The sequence below is a fragment of the Pelodiscus sinensis genome, chromosome 7 (genome assembly GCF_052426305.1).
Source record: "Pelodiscus sinensis isolate ZL-2025 chromosome 7, ASM5242630v1, whole genome shotgun sequence".
In the NCBI taxonomy this organism is placed as follows: Eukaryota; Metazoa; Chordata; order Testudines; family Trionychidae; genus Pelodiscus; species Pelodiscus sinensis.
The window spans coordinates 13,813,604-13,830,573 of NC_143058.1; the positions used below are offsets into that span (position 1 = coordinate 13,813,604).

The 16,970-nt window shown below is 44.3% G+C and overlaps 1 protein-coding gene across 1 annotated transcript in view; it reads right to left on the reverse strand.

The window, feature by feature from the left end:
• Positions 1-16,970, reverse strand: part of ESYT3 (extended synaptotagmin 3) — a 60,256-nt gene that overhangs the window by 25,397 nt on the left and 17,889 nt on the right. Inside the window, exons 5-7 of the mRNA XM_075933202.2 lie at positions 10,003-10,069; positions 8,662-8,751; positions 4,314-4,369 (exon numbers count right to left, since the gene is read on the reverse strand). Of these exons, the coding sequence (XP_075789317.2) occupies positions 4,314-4,369; positions 8,662-8,751; positions 10,003-10,069 (213 nt within the window). The remainder of the gene's footprint in view (positions 1-4,313; positions 4,370-8,661; positions 8,752-10,002; positions 10,070-16,970) is intronic.

The window sequence follows — 16,970 nt, forward strand, 5'->3', positions numbered from 1 at the left end:
AAGATGCCTTTCCCCCGCTGCAAGTAAAGCATCAAGATCTCTGTGATCTTGCTCATCCATTTGTGTGTGCAAGGGCACAAAATTTAAGTTTGCACATGCATATCAGAGTTGTACGTGTCGTTCCAGATGTGCCCATCCAAGTGACTATTTGCATGCACGTTAAAATATTGCCATTACAAAGGCGGGCTGGAAATCTGACCTTAGAGTATAAATGAGGGAGAGGATATAAAAAAGGCCAGTTAGATGGGGAGAGTAACCGATTCATATCGGAGGTATCGTTTACACTACTTTGGGAAAACACCCACCACAAGCTCTGGCAACCGTCAATATGGGCAGAGAGCGTGCACCTTCATAGTATCAGAATTTTGGAGTATTTTATTTGGAGAACTGAAAATCAGGAGACCCAACTTTGTATCAGCAGAAAATGATCACATTTGACCTAGGACTGGTGTATGAGGCCATGGGTGATTTCAGTTAGAGCCTGTGTATAGAATTTGATCTCAGCTTAGCCTTACCTTGAAAGCTGTTGCACTGACAGCCCTAGAGATGGATATCCTCCATGAAACCTTAGAATAAGCACTGCATGTATAGCAATGTGAGCTTCTCCCACTCCCCACCCCCTTTGCCTTCAGCTAGAACCTCAAAAAATAGCCACCCTTAGGCAATTTAGCTTCCATTCTCCATTCACCCCTGAGCAGCCTTACTAGAGAAGCTAAGAAAGGGAACCACTCATGAGGGTGTATTGTCCTCACTGCCACAGGCAGCTCCGGTGAGCCCTCCCCCAGCACAGCCCCCTGCCATGAATATTGCCTTTCCCATCCCGTCCTCAGCCCCCCACATACCAACCCCCTACCCCCACATCCAATCCCCTACCCGAGCCGCTACACTCCCTGCCTTGACTCCTGCATCCCCACTCCCTCCCCACACCCAACCCCCTGCCCTAATGCATGCACCCCCTGACCTCTGTCCTTAGGCCCCCACACACACTTCCTGGCCCCCTGCCCTGACTCCTGCACCCTTCACACCGTGACCTGACTCAAGCATCCCCGCCCCCAAAAAAGAGAATCTGAGCAACATCGGGGACATCTGCAACTATTTTATAAGTAATTAAAACTAAAAGGCTAAAATCCCCTCCCCCCCAACGCATTTTATGACACCTTTGTAAGCAAATGGTTTGAGGAAGATCATGTGTTTGATCTCTGCTTTACTGAGCACACAGGGAGTAGGGGGGAAGCGTTCTCCTTGGCCTCAGAGGATAGGACAAGCAGAAATGGGCTTAAAGTGCAACAAGGGAGGTTTAGGTTGGATGTTAGGAAAAACTTCCTAACTGTCAGGGTGAGGGTCAAACACTGGAATAAATTGCCTAGGGAGGTTGTGGAATCTCCATCACTGGAGATATTCAAGAGCAGGTTAGACAGACACCTGTCAGGGATGGTCTAGATGGTACTTAGTCCCGCCCTGAGGGCAGGGCACTGGACTTGATGATCTCTCGAGGTCCCTTCCAGTTCTTATGTTCTAGGATTCTATGATCTGTTGTACACCATTAAAAAAAAAAAAAAAAAAACCACACAGGAGCTGCAGACTTAAGGCAGCAGCAATGGTTCATTTCATGTACAACTCTAGGAATACAGGACTTTGCAGCTAATCAATCATCAGAGCTGAATTTGCTGGGTTTTGTTCAACAGTAAGACCTAATGTCTGGAAAGAAAAGCTAGACAAATTCTAATCAGAAGTAAAGTAACCGAGATGTAGTGGTGTTAGTCTTGTCTTTTATTTCAGCTAGACCAGACTATGTAGCACTTTAAAGACTAACAAGATGGTTTATTAGGTGATGAGCTTTCGTGGGCCAGACCCACTTTGATCTGAAGAAGTGGGTCTGGCCCACAAAAGCTCATCACCTAATAAACCATCTTGTTAGTCTTTAAAGTGCTGCATAGTCTTTTGTTTAATCAGAAGTAAGGCACACATTTTTAAACAGTGAAGAAGGTGGCCCATGGGGACAAGGGAAGTAATAGATTCTCCATTTTGTCAAGTCTTCACACCAAGATTGGATGCCTTTTGGAAAAAATTTGCTTTAGCCCAGGGGCTTTCAAACTGTGGGTTGTGGCTTGTAAGGGCAAGCCGCTAGCTGGCTGCAAAATGCTCCATTCACCTGCGCCTCTGCAATTATGGGCAATGGCAGCCCCTGTTGGCTGCAGGAACAGGAAACAGTGATCCACAGCCAACGGGAGTTGTGATCACCCATACCTGCAGAGGCACAAGTAAACAAAAAGTCTCGTAGCCAGCTTGCAACTTGCCCTTACAAGCCATGACCCAGAGTTTGAAAGTCCCTGTTTTAGCAACAGTTCTAGACAGGGTTTACTAGGTGCAGTTTAGTGGACTTTAATATACAGATTAGACTGAATGATTTGGTCTTAAAAACTGTATTGAATCTATGAAATGCAGTAAAAAAATCTTTCAGGTTTAGCCTCATATTTGGCCCTCTACTGCTTTATTTGCACAACAGGCATTTGACCTACTTCCACATAGCCAGAAGCATGTAGGACACACAGGCTACATCTACACTGGCCCCTTTTTCGGAAGGGGCATGCTAATTTTGAAAGTGGGAATAGGGAAATCCGCAGGGGATTTAAATATCCCCCGCGGATTTAAATAAACATGTCCGCCGCTTTTTTTCCGGCTTGGGGAAAAGCCGGAAAAAAAGCGTCTAGACTGGCCCGATCCTCTGGAATAAAGCCCTATTCCGGAGGATCTCTTATTCCTACTTTACAGTTTAGGGCTCTCCATATACTGCTTTCAACAAACAGCAGTTTGGCATGAGTAAGTCTATGTCTACACGAAAGAACAGAATTTTAAAAAGAAGAAAAACAAAACAAAACACATCACTCCCTCATCTCATCCCATTGCTCATAAAATGTTAGTGAAAAGAGGAATAGCCTTATCCAGCATAATCCATGATGCAGTGCACAGTTTGACTATGACAGAGTTCTGGAATCCAATGCAACTGCATGTAGCTTCTAACAAACAAGTGAGTAGGCAGGATTTTGTATTTCTTTATTCTTCCCCCTCAATCAGTCATTTTATGGAAGCGTTCTGGCTCAACCTGTCTCTCAGCCTGTTTCACAACCAGGCATGTGTGTTTATAAGTCAGTCTCATGATCAGAGTGCTTCTAAAGTTAAGTCACTACAAGGGAAGTAGGATGGAGTGAAGCAGTCAGGCTCTAACATTTTGCAGAGAACCAAATGAATTGTTGCTTTTAGGGCCAGGTCTTCACTTGCCATGCCGGAGATCGAGCTGCTAGTGCTCAATTTAGTGGGTCTAGTTAAGAGCCACTAAATCAAATGCTGAGTGAGGGTGGCCAGTACTCCTCACATTGAGTAACTTCACAGTCCCATTTGATTCAGTACAGTAAGCGGCTACTCAACATGCACAAGAGCATCTGGTCCTAAGTGTTTTTCAGCATGTGGTGGTGGGAAGAGACAGAAAACCAGCCCCCAAAACAATTTTTAATTTAAAAATGACTTGTGAATAACCAATGTGTAGTTTCCTTTTCCTCTTCATGTCACATGAAGAGTTTTCTGCTACGCTGAAGGAACTCAGAAGCAGGGAATGAATGCATCTTGGCTCCTAGTAAATAGCTTGAAAATCCAGAGTAATGAGGCCAAACAGCAAGATGTCCACATTCACTGTGTGAGTTTAACAAACAGGCATTTGGGAAGGGCTGGCATAACTTTGTTGCATTTTTGGGAATCTGAGGGGGTGAGGATAATTTCTTGTGAGAAAAGCAGGGGTACTTCTGCCCTTTTGGATTTTGTGGTTGATTTAAAAATAGGATTCCATGATTAAGAAAACTACAAAGGAGTACACAAAGCTCAGGATATATGGCTTATATTTCACCTCAAAATAAATACAGTATGCAAATCCCTTAATTCTGGATGTCTGTCATCACAAACCATCAATGCAAAGTAGTTTTTGCAGGTGCAGAAAGGAAAGCCAGCTTTTTAAATGTAGGCCTTGTTATGGCCCCAGTGTCTTTTGCAACCCCACATGGAAGTGTTATGGCTAGACAAATCTTCTATTGTGAGCCTCAAATGTGAAGAGATGATAGAAAAGCAATTCTGATGCCTGCAGTAAAACGTAGAGTTCAGATTTTGCAGGTAATCCAGATATATTTATGGTCAAGGGTAAAGTCCTATGATACATAGTTCTTGAAAATCTTTTGGCTCAGTTTCTAGAGAAAGGGGTTTCATTTCTATACCATTCTCCCTCCCATTGTTTAAAAGCAATAGAAAGAAGAGAAGTGAACACTCACCTAATTCCTGGGGCATCAAGGAGGTTGGTCAGTCCTACCCAGTTGATTTCCAAATGCTACAGTAAGGAGGAGAAAAAAACCCCCAAAGTGAACCATATTAATAAATTTGCAACAAATAATTAATGAACCTAAAAAACACACAAGGCATAGCCAGCTAGGTAATGAAAACAATTCTGAACTAGTAACTGGATTGCGTTTACACCTAAAAAACCAATGGCTGAGAAGGAGTTTCCTTTATCTGAGCTACCAAGTCCTGGAGCTAGTGCTTCTTTGAATCTTTTCTTCCAAAAACTTAGGAAATGGCAGTTCCTACATTCCTATTGGAGCAGGATACTGGCCAGTCCAGCATCCTGTCGTAGCCATTGCTGGGTGCTTCACAAAAGATGTAAGGAATCCCGTAGTGGGAAACTGTGGGGTAGGTCGCCCACCGGGGAAGTGCCCTCCTAATGCTGCCGGCTAGCTGTTGCCTGATCCCCTAAAGCATAAGTATGTCTAGCTGGTCCAAACTTATGTTGTTTATATTTCCAATTACACATGGAAGAGATTGCCACAACAGAATGTAGAACCATAGTTAACTGATCACCGACTGACTTCCCATGGACCTATTCTAACAATCCAAATGCCAGAGCAGATTCAGAGCCATATTTTTTTAAAAAACTCCCCTCAGGATGTCGGAGTATTGTTTCCTACTTCTGTGCCCCAGTTATTCCGCTCCGTGACAATCACCATTTTTTCTTTACATAAGTCACAGCTTTAAAACGCACTACTTTCTGGCTCCGAATCAGAAATGTGGAATTTCTTTCCTTTTGGGATAGGTAGAAAGAGCTGTTTCAGAGGGACCAGAGCCAAATAACACAATGGGCTTTACGTGAAAAGGGATTTTTTTTAAAAAGACCATCCCTTAACAACCAAGGAACTAAATGAGTGACCCTGAAAATATGGCCCAATATTTTTAAGGACTCAAACTATTATAGCAGTGTCTTATAGATCCACATGCGGCAGCGACAGACCATGGGACAGGGCAACACAGTACTGAGGTTTTATGCAGGTGATCCCAAATAAGCACTGATTACTTACACACGGTGAACATGTGACTCACCACATGACAATCACCCCGCACCATTCTGATTTCCATCCCCACACATTAACCAGCATCCACAACTGGCCTGTCACTGGGGATTTAGCCGATATCCTTCTGAAGGGAGAGATCAGGGACTTTGCACACTTCCTTTGCCAGACGCTTACTAAGGAATCAAGTCCCGCACCCCCACACCCTGGAGCACACCTCATTCTCCAATTGTGCCATGCCAGCTAGGGCAGCTTGAACAAGAAATGCTCTGGGAAAGCACGTTCCCCGGTGGCTAGGGTGACTCAGCAACGTCACACACAACCTGCAGCACTAAATGGAACCCAAACACTCGATCCAGAGTAGAAAGACTAACAGGCTCAGTGCAATAACTCCGGACCCACCTCTCTGGAAAGGCTTTTGTAAAACCAGTTTTCATCGAGCCCAGAGAGGGCTGGAGCTTCATGAATCCTCATACAAGCTCAGACTAGACCAAAGCAGCTAGTTTGGTTTGTGGCATGACTAAGCTCTTCTCTCTTATCTGGAGCAAAAGATTTACAGGCATTTGAACTGATTGTTTGCAGTTAGTCCTTAACAACAGCTGCTACCAACTCCCATTCTTGAATCGGAAATAGGGCATTTACCTTGTCCCTCTGCTGAGAAAGTGATAGTTTGGAATTATTTGAAATGTTAAGTCTAGCACTTCCTCCATGTCACACAGTACAACTTACTTTCCTCTGACTTGTTCTTACTACCGCCCCGCCCCCTCTTTCCCTTGCAGCCAATATGGACTTGAACCCCACAAAATCCCCAAAGCCCGAGACCTCAATTTCTAGTTATTAAACTTGCATTTTACTAGCCTATGGCTCAGCGTTTCTTAAACTGTTCCATGGCACACCAGTGTGCCGTGGAGAACGCTAGAATTCAAAATGGCCAGCCTTAAAGGGGCAGGTGACCTCTTTTTTTTTTTTGCTCAATAAGCCCAACCCTTTTTTATCCTCCTCAATAACTTTCCCCTCATCCTCCCCCCCACCAGCACCACCCCTTTTTTGTTTTTGCGCTCAACAAAAAAATCCTTGCTGTTTCTCAAAAAAAAAAAAAAAAAATTGCTTGGTGTTCCTCGGTCTTAAAAAGTTTAAGAAACACTGCTATGGCCACTTCCTCTAGTAAGCCTCTACTCCAGGATCCCCAGCTCATGTAAAGTGAAGTCAGTGGAGCTACATGGTTTACATCAGCTGAGGATCTTACCCCGAAAACTAAGGCTAGGTCCACACTACAGCCGAAGGTCGTCTTAAGGTACTCAATTTCAGCTATGTAAAAAACGTAGCTGAGTCTACACACCTTAAGCCAAGTTTCGGCATGGTCCTCACAGCAGGAAGTTGATCGAAGAAATGCTCCCGTCTACTTTCTGTACTCCTCACATGGAGTACGAGTTCCAGTATCGATGAAGATACTCTCAGCGTTCCATTTAGCAGGTCTTTACTAGACCCACTAAATCAAACTCCAGAAGATTGACCACCACAGTATCAAAGCAAAGTGAAGATGTTGTCTCAGCAAACTAAGACAAAACCCTCATCTATGCACTAATCCAGCTGAGTAACACAAGGACCTTTAGCCATACAGGGATTTTCAGCAGAAGAGTGGATTTCATTTTTGCTGCTTTGCATTTCAAAGGGGCAGTGCAAGCAGAGCCCGGGATCAGCTGATCCCAGGCTCCTGTGGTGCTGCCTCTGGGGCAGCATTTCCAAGGGGCAGAACTGCATGGAGGGGGACTCCAGCTGATCCTGGGCTCCATGCAGTGCTGCCCCTTTGAAACGCTGCCACAGTATTTCAAAAGGGCAGTGTACACAATTAATCTTTTGAATCACTTGACAGCCCTAATATATTATATGTATAAAATGAATATGATATTTGTTAGTAACTGGTGCGTGCAACAGTGGCACACATCTGAACAAGCACACAGGATCTCAATATTGGTGCACGAGACAAAACTCACTCTGATCACGGAAGGAAAAGTCTTAGAGGGAACACTGGTTATATTGCCTGAAATAATTTAACATTGGTAAAAAACACTGGTGTATTGGTACACCCTCTCCAGCAATATGGCCAACCTATATAGTCACTAATGGACTTGGAACAGAATCTGCTTTAGTTTGGGACTACAACAGAGGCACACAGTAGCAAAAGTTTCATCAAAGTTAATGTAGATCAGAAATCCATCCTCAGACGTCAATATCTATATTCACCCTCCTCCCCACAGCTCTGTTCTTCTTAGCCTATACTGGAGATCACTGGATAGTCCCATGGTCTGTGCCATGAATCCTTATAATCTCAGAATGCACAATGATCAAATGTATCCTATTGCAATTATGCCGCACACTGAATTCAGTGCAGGAGCACGTGGGCAGCAGAATTTTGTCTAAATTTCTACTGTGCTATAAAAAAAAACAACAAATAGTCTAGTAGCACCTTAAAGGCCAACAAAACATGTAGATGGTAGCATGAGCTTTCATGGGCCTTCAGGAGTGTCATCTGAAGAAGTGGGTTGTGCCCACGAAAGCTCATGATAGCATCCACAAGTTTTGTTAGTCTGTAACAGGGAAAAACAAAAACAAAAACCAAAAAATAGTCTAGTAGCACCTTAAAGACTAACTCAGCTACCCCTCTGAAGCTACTGTGTTATGCTCACTAGGAACTTGAAGTATCTTCATTACAGTCAATGCTAACTAAAGGGCAATGCTTCATGGAAGGATTTATAAGTGTGACCCCATACTTTGTGCATTTGGTCTCTAATCACTTTTACACTCAATGCAGAAATACATAAAAGGAATGAGTCATGTTCTAATCTGTGCCTAGGAAGAGAAAATGCTCCTCCTAGGATTCAGTGGAGTTGGGATTTAATTTACAACAGGTGGTATAGACAAGTTTACACAATTAGGCCTTTAGTGCAAAGGATAACACAGGCTGGCACCTAAGATGTCTGCATTTATTAACTGCATTAATATCGGGCAATAGTTTTAAAATAAAAGGCATACAGAGCCTGTGCATTCAGAGGAGAGCAAATGCACAAGAACATCATTCATAATATTATCTAGATCACTGGAGAGAGACACATTCCTCATTTTTAAAGCTCCGTTCAAAACTCTGTTTAAGTACTGAATATCAGGCAAGGAAGTAACCAAGTTATGACAGACATATTTAAAAGGCGAACTGGCCCTCACCGTCATAGGAGCAAAGCTCAGGAGTCAAGAAGGCTGCAGGTTGAATTCACTACAGACTTACCGGTTTCTGCATAAAAAATATTGTCAGGGCGCCAAAGAAAGGCACATCTGGGAGAAGTGGTTCCAGTATCATCCGTAATGTTCCGTGTAACTGAAAAGGACAGAGGAGGGGAACTTTAGTTTGAAGGTAACAGCCAGGATAAGTCTGAACTGCTGCCTCATTCAGATTGTGTGGCCAAAGCTCACAAAGAGGACATGGAAATCCAGAGTTCAAGCTCTGACATCGGTACCCAATATTGTATGATACATTTCTTCTCAATACCCAGCCTACCACCAGGGTCCCAGATCTGCTCTTATCTGAGGGGCAGTTTCATAGAGCATTTATCTTCCCTTAACTTTGGGCTGGAACATCTGCGTAGTTTGTAATGAGTTGTGAAGAGGCAATCCGAAGCGGAACCATTTTCACTGGAATTTTGAAAAACCCACCACAGACATTGAACATTTCTAGCAGCCTTTCACTAGAAATTTATCCAAGTGACGTAGGACCTCAAGCCCCATTTTCAGAAGAGACTGAAACTCAGGCTCCAAATGTTTAAGTCACTTCTGAAAATAGGGCTCAAGTGCTTGAGAGCTTTATCACTTACATTTTGTAGATGGTTTTCACAGACATTGACATTTGGCGCCTAAATCTATCCCAGGAATACCGGGATTAGTTGTGACCATGTGCAACTGCCCTTTATTGGACAGAATCAGCACTTCTCCCCTGTGCGCCTGAGATGACACATTGCTAATGGTGCCAAGTATCAGAGGGGTAGCCGTGTTAGTCTGGATCTGCAAAAGCGACGGGGAGTCCTGTGGCATCTTATAGACTAAGATTTATTTGAGCATAAGCTTTCGTGGGCAAAGACCCACTTCGTCAGATGAAAGCGTATGTTCCAATAAATCTGTTAGCCTATAAGGTGCCACAGGACTGCTAATGGTGAAAGTCGAGATTTTCAAACAGGTCGAAGGGAGCTGCTTATCTAACGCTCCTTTGAAAATCCCAGCCTCAGCATGATGCCCAAGCAGCACAGGGTCTGTGCTTAGACTGGAAGGGAAGGGGGGGGGGGGAGTGGGTTAATCTTCTCTCTGCAGTCACTGAAGTTCCAAGAGGTTTAATAGCTCCCTATTTTATTGCACTTTTTGCCTGCAAATCTCCGAGCTTTCCAGGAGATGGTATTTTACACCTGAAGACTAGGAGCCGCAAGGCAGTGCAGCGACTTGTCCAAGGTCACTCAACAGGCCAGTGGCAGTATCAGAAATGCAACGCAGGTCTCTCTGCCGCCGTCTCCTACCCTAACCACAGGGCCATGCTGCCTCAATACAAAATACAGCATCAAGTGAACATTTGTAGTGTACCCACCTGTATTCCTTTCACTCCTCCTTTGAATTTTGATATTTCCATGTGAATCTCGCAGTCCCCTATATAACTGAGAGAAAGTTCTCACATTATTCTAATGTTTGCAATACCCACACTTGAACAAAATGGAGTTGTAAAAGGGAAGGGAAACGAGCACATCTGCTCTAACACAACTTCACAGAACCAGAGGAGCGTGCACGCTGCTGAGGAAGAACAGATTAGCTTCTTAAACCAACAGGCTGGAAGGTTTAGTTACCGTAAACTGAAATATCAAATGGGGTTGTGGGCAGAGCAGCAACATGGAACAGCATTTTCATAGCAAGCTTAATGCCTCATTCTCAGGTCTGGATAGTGTGCACATTCCTACTCAGGGAATAAATGAGAGTTATTGGAGTTCAAGGGAGTTAAGAAACAGCATGATTCTCTCTCTCAGACACTAAGGAGGCTCATGACTTCCGGTGCAGGATCAGAGAACAGACTCCTTTGCCTATGCAGAGACCCACTGAAATCAGAATCACAGCCTCATACACTATTCCACTTTTCTTGGCTCATAGCAGGCTGGGCCAAAGATGCCCAATAAAGGGCGGGGGGCCAGCCTTAAAATAACTGAGTGGCCTTGAGGCTGGCCCATAAGATAGACAATATGTCCACTATTGGGCCATTACCAATGAGTGAGTGTATCAGATTGAGAATAAAATGAACGTGGAGTGCAATAGTTTTGCAAGTTAAGAACAACCTGAAAATAAACTAACTTCTTGATTTTTAAAACATCACTAGCTTGTGTGGAGTGGTTTTCAAGTAGGCTACCAAGATTCTGTTTAGCCTGATATTGTAATTACATCCCCAGATGTCTTTTTATTAGGCAAGTTCACAAGAGACTAGAGAATCTAAAGAATACTTATTTGGTGTTGTGCATGTACAAGACCGAAGCGCACGGCCTATTTAAATCCTGATGAAATTTGGGGAAAAAAATCCATGCAATGTATTTTTCCAAAGGAAAGGAAGGAGGTGGGGGGGCTCATTTACCAGACTAAGAGGTTTATACTAATAAAAACTGAAACTCCAATACTGCAGCATTGCAATTTTGCATGTCACCATACAAGGTATACTTAAAATTAATACTGGTTAATCTTGAGCAAGAGTCGCATTACCAGATAGAAGACACAGCTTGGGTTTATAAAAATCCCTTGGCCTTCTAGAGAATTAGAGAAACTCTTCCAATCAGTCACTAATGCCTTTTACTTTTAGCAATCACTTCGCTGCAGAACAATGTTTAATATTCTCTCCAACAGAGAGTCATAAGATAAATTCCCATGTGGAATATTCAATGTGTCGTCAGACTTAATTATGATTAAGGCCATTCTAAGTCAGTATTACACAGGAATTGCCATGTCAGGTCAGATCAGAGGTCTACCTCACCCACTGCCCCATCTCTGACCATGGCTGTACTACGTGCTTCAGGAAACAGTGCAACAAACTCCATTATGGAGAGAGATGCTTAAGAAATATCTTGTCCGAATAAGGAGTTTATTACCAATTTTCTTCAAAGGTTGGTTCATGCCCTGAAGCAGAAGGGTTTGCAATCCTCCAAAAACAAAACAAATCACCACTAAACCTGTTTTTTTCTAAAACAATGACACAGACTGGCAATATCTTGAATTTCCTGAGCATACATTAGGGAATTAAAATAATTTGATGAATCATACTGAATTAGGTTTTGATAGCTTCAGCGTATATGGTATTAAAATGCAAATTGCTAGCAAGCTTTTTCCTTACCCATCTTTGTGTTTCTCTGGGGATGTCTATACACACACACACACACACACACACACACACACACACACACACACACACTCACTCACTCTCTCCCCCCCCCCCTCCCTCCCTCCCTCCACTAGCCTCCGGTCCTTCTTCCTGATCCAGGAAAGAGGCAGGCCCAAGGATGGCCCCCAACCTTTACGGAAACATTGGACAGACTAGGCCTACGGAAGCCCCATAAGACTTGGCAGGTTCTAAGCTGAAGCTTGATGAACTTACAACTTCAGAGAAACCCCTCTGGTGGGTTGATGCCTGTTACGCTTATTAGTACGTGTGTAGGTTCTTTTATTGTTTGAATGGGTCTTCTCTGGAATGCCTTTAACAGTGTGGTAACTAATAGCTGTAGCCAGGGGAACCACAGCTTAGCTAGGACCCATGGCAAGGTGGGAGGGCCCAGCTCTGCACCGCTGGGAGGGGGGCTGAGCCCTCTGTCCTCAGAGTAGAGATGTAAGCAACTAGTTGACTAACTGATAAGCAGGAGCTTATCAATTCGCACTAATCGACTAGTCACATCTGCCCCTCCCCCACTGAGGCTCTGCATTGCAAGGGACAGGGGAGCCGGCGCATGCTGCTATAGCAAACTAGCCACGCGCAACTGGCCAAATAGCCACACGTGGCTAGCGTGTTGGGCGCCACAGGACTAGATGATCATAACGATCTCTTCTGGCTTTCAAGTCCACAAGTAAGGTTTGTAAAGGAGAAGGCCTTTGCTGGGAAATCGGCAGTGAAGGCAGGGAACTGTACAGTCTGGACCCATCCTGACCAGAAGGCAATGAGATGAGTCTCTCCATGCCAGCTGAGGAGCAGGAAGCCTAAGATTGGGTGCCCTCATTGGGCCACTAAGGAGAAAATACAGGAGAGCCTTTTACTTCAGGAAACAGAGCAGAATCAGTAGCACTGGGGCGTTCAAATGAAAGCACATCCTCCTTAGTACAGTTTGTCAAAAGTCGTGAAATACTGAAAGTCTTTAAGCCAGCTTCAACAGTGGGTGAAATTTCTGAAAAAGTAAGTCTCTCTACCAAAAAAAATAAAATAAAAAAAAAAAAATTCATTGAGCTCTTTTCCCAACAATCACCCTCTTTAGAAGGATGCAACAGCCTGTGCCAGCCCCAAGATAATTCCTTCATTGCACCTAAACATCACCTCATACTGTTAGTTTGTCACAGGAGCTCTGCAGCGTATTTCCTGTCTGTACACATGTGCATTTGTTCACTCTGTTTTGCAGGAGCTGAGTCTATGTCATACCCTGCTCTGTACCAAACTGGTTTGTTGAGTTAGTAACAGATGACACGTTTGCTCACTATCATGCAACTTTCAGACATCAGCTGAGCAGCCATGGAATCCTATTGCTGAGATCCGGGTCTCACCTCCCCCAACCCCTCTTTTGCCTGACATCTCATTTTGTCACATCAGCTCTTCAGGTAGCCATTATCAAAACTATACTGTAAAAAAAATGCCTTCTTGATTTCCTTTTAAACACATGGGTGTGCAGCGTCTATTGATGGGACTGGGGGGGGGGGGGGAGGGAGGGGCAAACCTGCACACCATGCCTCTCTTCCAGCAATCAGGTTTACTATAGTTGTAATCATACCCTTACAATGCAATGGCTGCAGAAGACACAAACAGGTATGTGAACAAGAGAATCCATAGAGTGATTTCTCTTCTGATTACATTACAAAAAGGTTTAATGCAGCTCAGAACCCTACACATCCTTTGCTTTCTTCAGAGCCCTTCAATATACTTCCCATGGAAGATCCTTCCTCTGAGTGAAATACTTTGCACATCTATAAACACCTTTCCTGAGCACTGTAAAATGCTTTACAAATGATATTTAACTCTTGTAATCTTAGGTGGCAGGTGTTTGAGCTTTTATTAATATTGGATACCGAAGAAACTGGCAGAGAGACTAGGCTACTTAACTAAACTAGAGGAGTCTGAAATAGCAGCCAGACTGGCTGCTATTACCATGCTCTAACCACTAGGAGAGGCTCCCTTGTGTGAGCCTATCCTAAATGGCCTTGAGCAGAAAGCTTGCGTCTACACAAGTTTCAGAGGCCAGATCAACTGAAGGAACCCTGCATTATGGGACTAAAAGCAGTAGTGTTGGTGTTTGTGCACTTGGTGGAGCCTAGTCACAGAGCCCCTCCTTCCTTGTTGGGTTTCAAAGCCAGGGCTCTAAATGAAGCCTGGATATATACACGGCATTGCCCTTAACCCTGCAATACGAGCCCAAGTCAATTGACCTAGGCTCAGCCCTGCTGCATAGTTATTCTTTTGCTGTGTAGACAGACCCTACGGCAAACTTCTAAAAGAAGAATTTGGTTTCCTAAGTGGTGCCATGTTATCAGTCAGCATGGCTAATGCCACACTCCGGCAAGCAATAAATACTTTTGAAGGCAGCTTTCTATAATCCTGCTATTGAGAACAACAAAGGATGCTTAGAGAGGCTGGCTGCTATGTACTGTAGCAACTAAGCTACACAAAACTTAATTTTCTCTCTAAGTTGAGCTATGACACATAGGAGAAGGTTTTAATACAAGAAATGGATATCAAATAGGCAAATAGTAAATAATCCAGGAAGCCTCACTGGAAAGATTATAGTACTGTAGCGTCAGACTAGACTAGCACAATGGAAAGCAATTCGGTTCCATGACATACCTCCTGGAGGGAGGCACCGATTTCTAATATACAGGCAGTCCCCGGGTTACGTACAAGATAGGGACTGTAGGTTTGTTCTTAAGTTGAATTTGTATGTAAGTCGGAACTGGTACATATTGTAGGGGAAACTCGAGCCAAACATTTCTCCAGAGCTCAGTTTTATTCTCCCACACCTCACTTCCCTCAGTCCTTTATTCTCAAGCTGAGGTGTCTGCTGAGAAAAGCCGCTCCGCGTCTCCCTAGTCTGCTGGGGGGAGGGGTGGGCGCTAGCTTCGCGTCTCCCTGGTCTGCTGGGGGGGGAAGCAGCTAGTGCGGGGTTGCCTTACCCCGTTTGTAAGTAGGGATCCGATGTAAGTCGGATCCATGTAACCCAGGGACTGCCTGTACCATGTTTCTAATGGGTATGAGCCAATAGTTTGCAGCATCTTAAACAACTGAAGGATTATTCTGAAGAAAAGCAGCTGCAGGATGTAAAGTGGTGGTGTTTGAAAAAAATGTATCAGTTTGGAGATTATTGCCGGAACCAGTAACCTCTCAACTTGGAAGATGCTTTATATAGTCTATTGTTTATGCCAAAAAATCACCTGCCACACACCATGGCCAGATATAAGATTAAAATCTAACTTTTAGTTGTTTAGGGAACCTAGGCAGTTCTCCGTTCCCACTCAGTTCTCCCAACACTTTGACAGGTGGTCCCTGGAAGAAGTTTGTATCTTCTGGCCACCTGCAGAAGACAGATTCCCTCCCTAAATTAAGTTTGAAAACTCTATTATTTACAATAAACAAATGGGATCCATAGATCTGGGATTTAAACTGGATAAATAAAAAAGAAAAAACACTTTGTACGTAACTTGAAGGGCTAAGAGCAAGCAGTGATTTTACTCAATGTTTCTTCCTGATTCCTGATCACTTGAGCCGTTTTAAAATTTACAACAGCTTAAAGTATTTTAAGATTTGCTTTGACATTTTAACCTGAACACTTAGGAATATGGTTTGATGGCCAGAGCATAGAATTGGGAAAGATGACCTTTAGGTCCCATTATCGGCTCTGCCAGAGATTTCATGAGAGACCTGTGGGCAAGTGAAACTGTGCCTCAGTTTCCCCATCTGGAAAAAATGGTTGTATGTCTCAAGAGCGTAATAAGACGTAATGAGTTAGCGTTTAATCAAATCCTTTGTCATACTCTGATGCAGTGTAAATGGAAGCTATTATTAACATTTAATTTGAGCAACATTTCTCAAGCATCTGTTGTTTCCTTTGGCAATTATGAATAATACCAGAGACCATTTACTTATGGATCATACCTGTTGTCTACTGAGCATACACAAGCCACTGAGCACTTTCAGGCTCAAAAATGGTAATAAACATCACTGTCTGGCGATTTTAAAACTTAACTAAGAAGGAGGTGTAAACTATAGCTAAGAAGGGTCCATCCACACCCAGGCTTGGGGTCAGGAAACTGGTTCCACTGCTAGTTCTTCTGCAGATCTCAATCTGTCCCCGCCCAGCTACCTCTGGGTGTAAAATGGGACAGAAATCCTGCCTTGTGGGGATTCTGCAGAGCCAAAATTTGTTAGCGAGTACAGGATGCTCCAAGACCTTCAGTGCTACTTAGACACAAGTGCATCTTACAGCATCAATGGCAGTGCCTGAGCAATAATCCAGGGGAAAGGAATGATGACGTCCCTGAATAATTTCTTGCAGATATGAGTTAAATGCCAAAATAAAAGGATCATGTTTATAAACTCAGAGTCACTCATTAACACCTAGTCATCCTTCTAGTAGGCCAAATGACTGGTGCAGATGAATGATAATTCTCTTTATGCCATGCAGAGTCCCAATGCCTGAAGTCTGCATGTGCACAAGCATACACCCTTTTACTCTTTTCAAGAGCCTGGGTTTGAACTTCAAAGAGCAGGCAGATCAATTTCTAATCAGTCATTTGTGAATGCACTCTGAACCCACGGCTTGAGGCTGAAGAGATACCAGACTACCATAACATTACCTACAGCAGGGCTACTCAGCCCACGGCCTGTCTGCATGCCGCCCGCGGTGCGGTTTGAGTTTACGTGGGCCTTGCGGGGCCGCAGGGTGATGCCTCCATCCCCCCGCCCCGCCCCAGCATGCCTTGAGCTGCTCGGCAGTCGAGTCACGATGCTGATACACAGGCACAGCCTGTGACCTCCAGCGGCAGCACCTTGCTGCTAGTGGAGCCAGACTGGCTCTTGCCATGGAGCACTGCAATAAGCAGGGCCACCAGTTGGCACACGCGCAAGAGCCACAGGCTGTTTGGGGGGAGGGGGGGGGGGGAGGCAGCAAGAAGCAGCAGCACTGGGCAGTGAGGCAGAGCAAGAAAGGTCTGAGCTGGGGTTTGGGCTGGGTCAGGGTCCATTCAGGCTGGGTCCCTCCCCAACCGATGCTAGGAGGGAGAGGGGAGCACCTTGTAAGGCCAGGGTGGGCTGAGGACCTGGGGTCCATTTTATTCAGGGTGTAG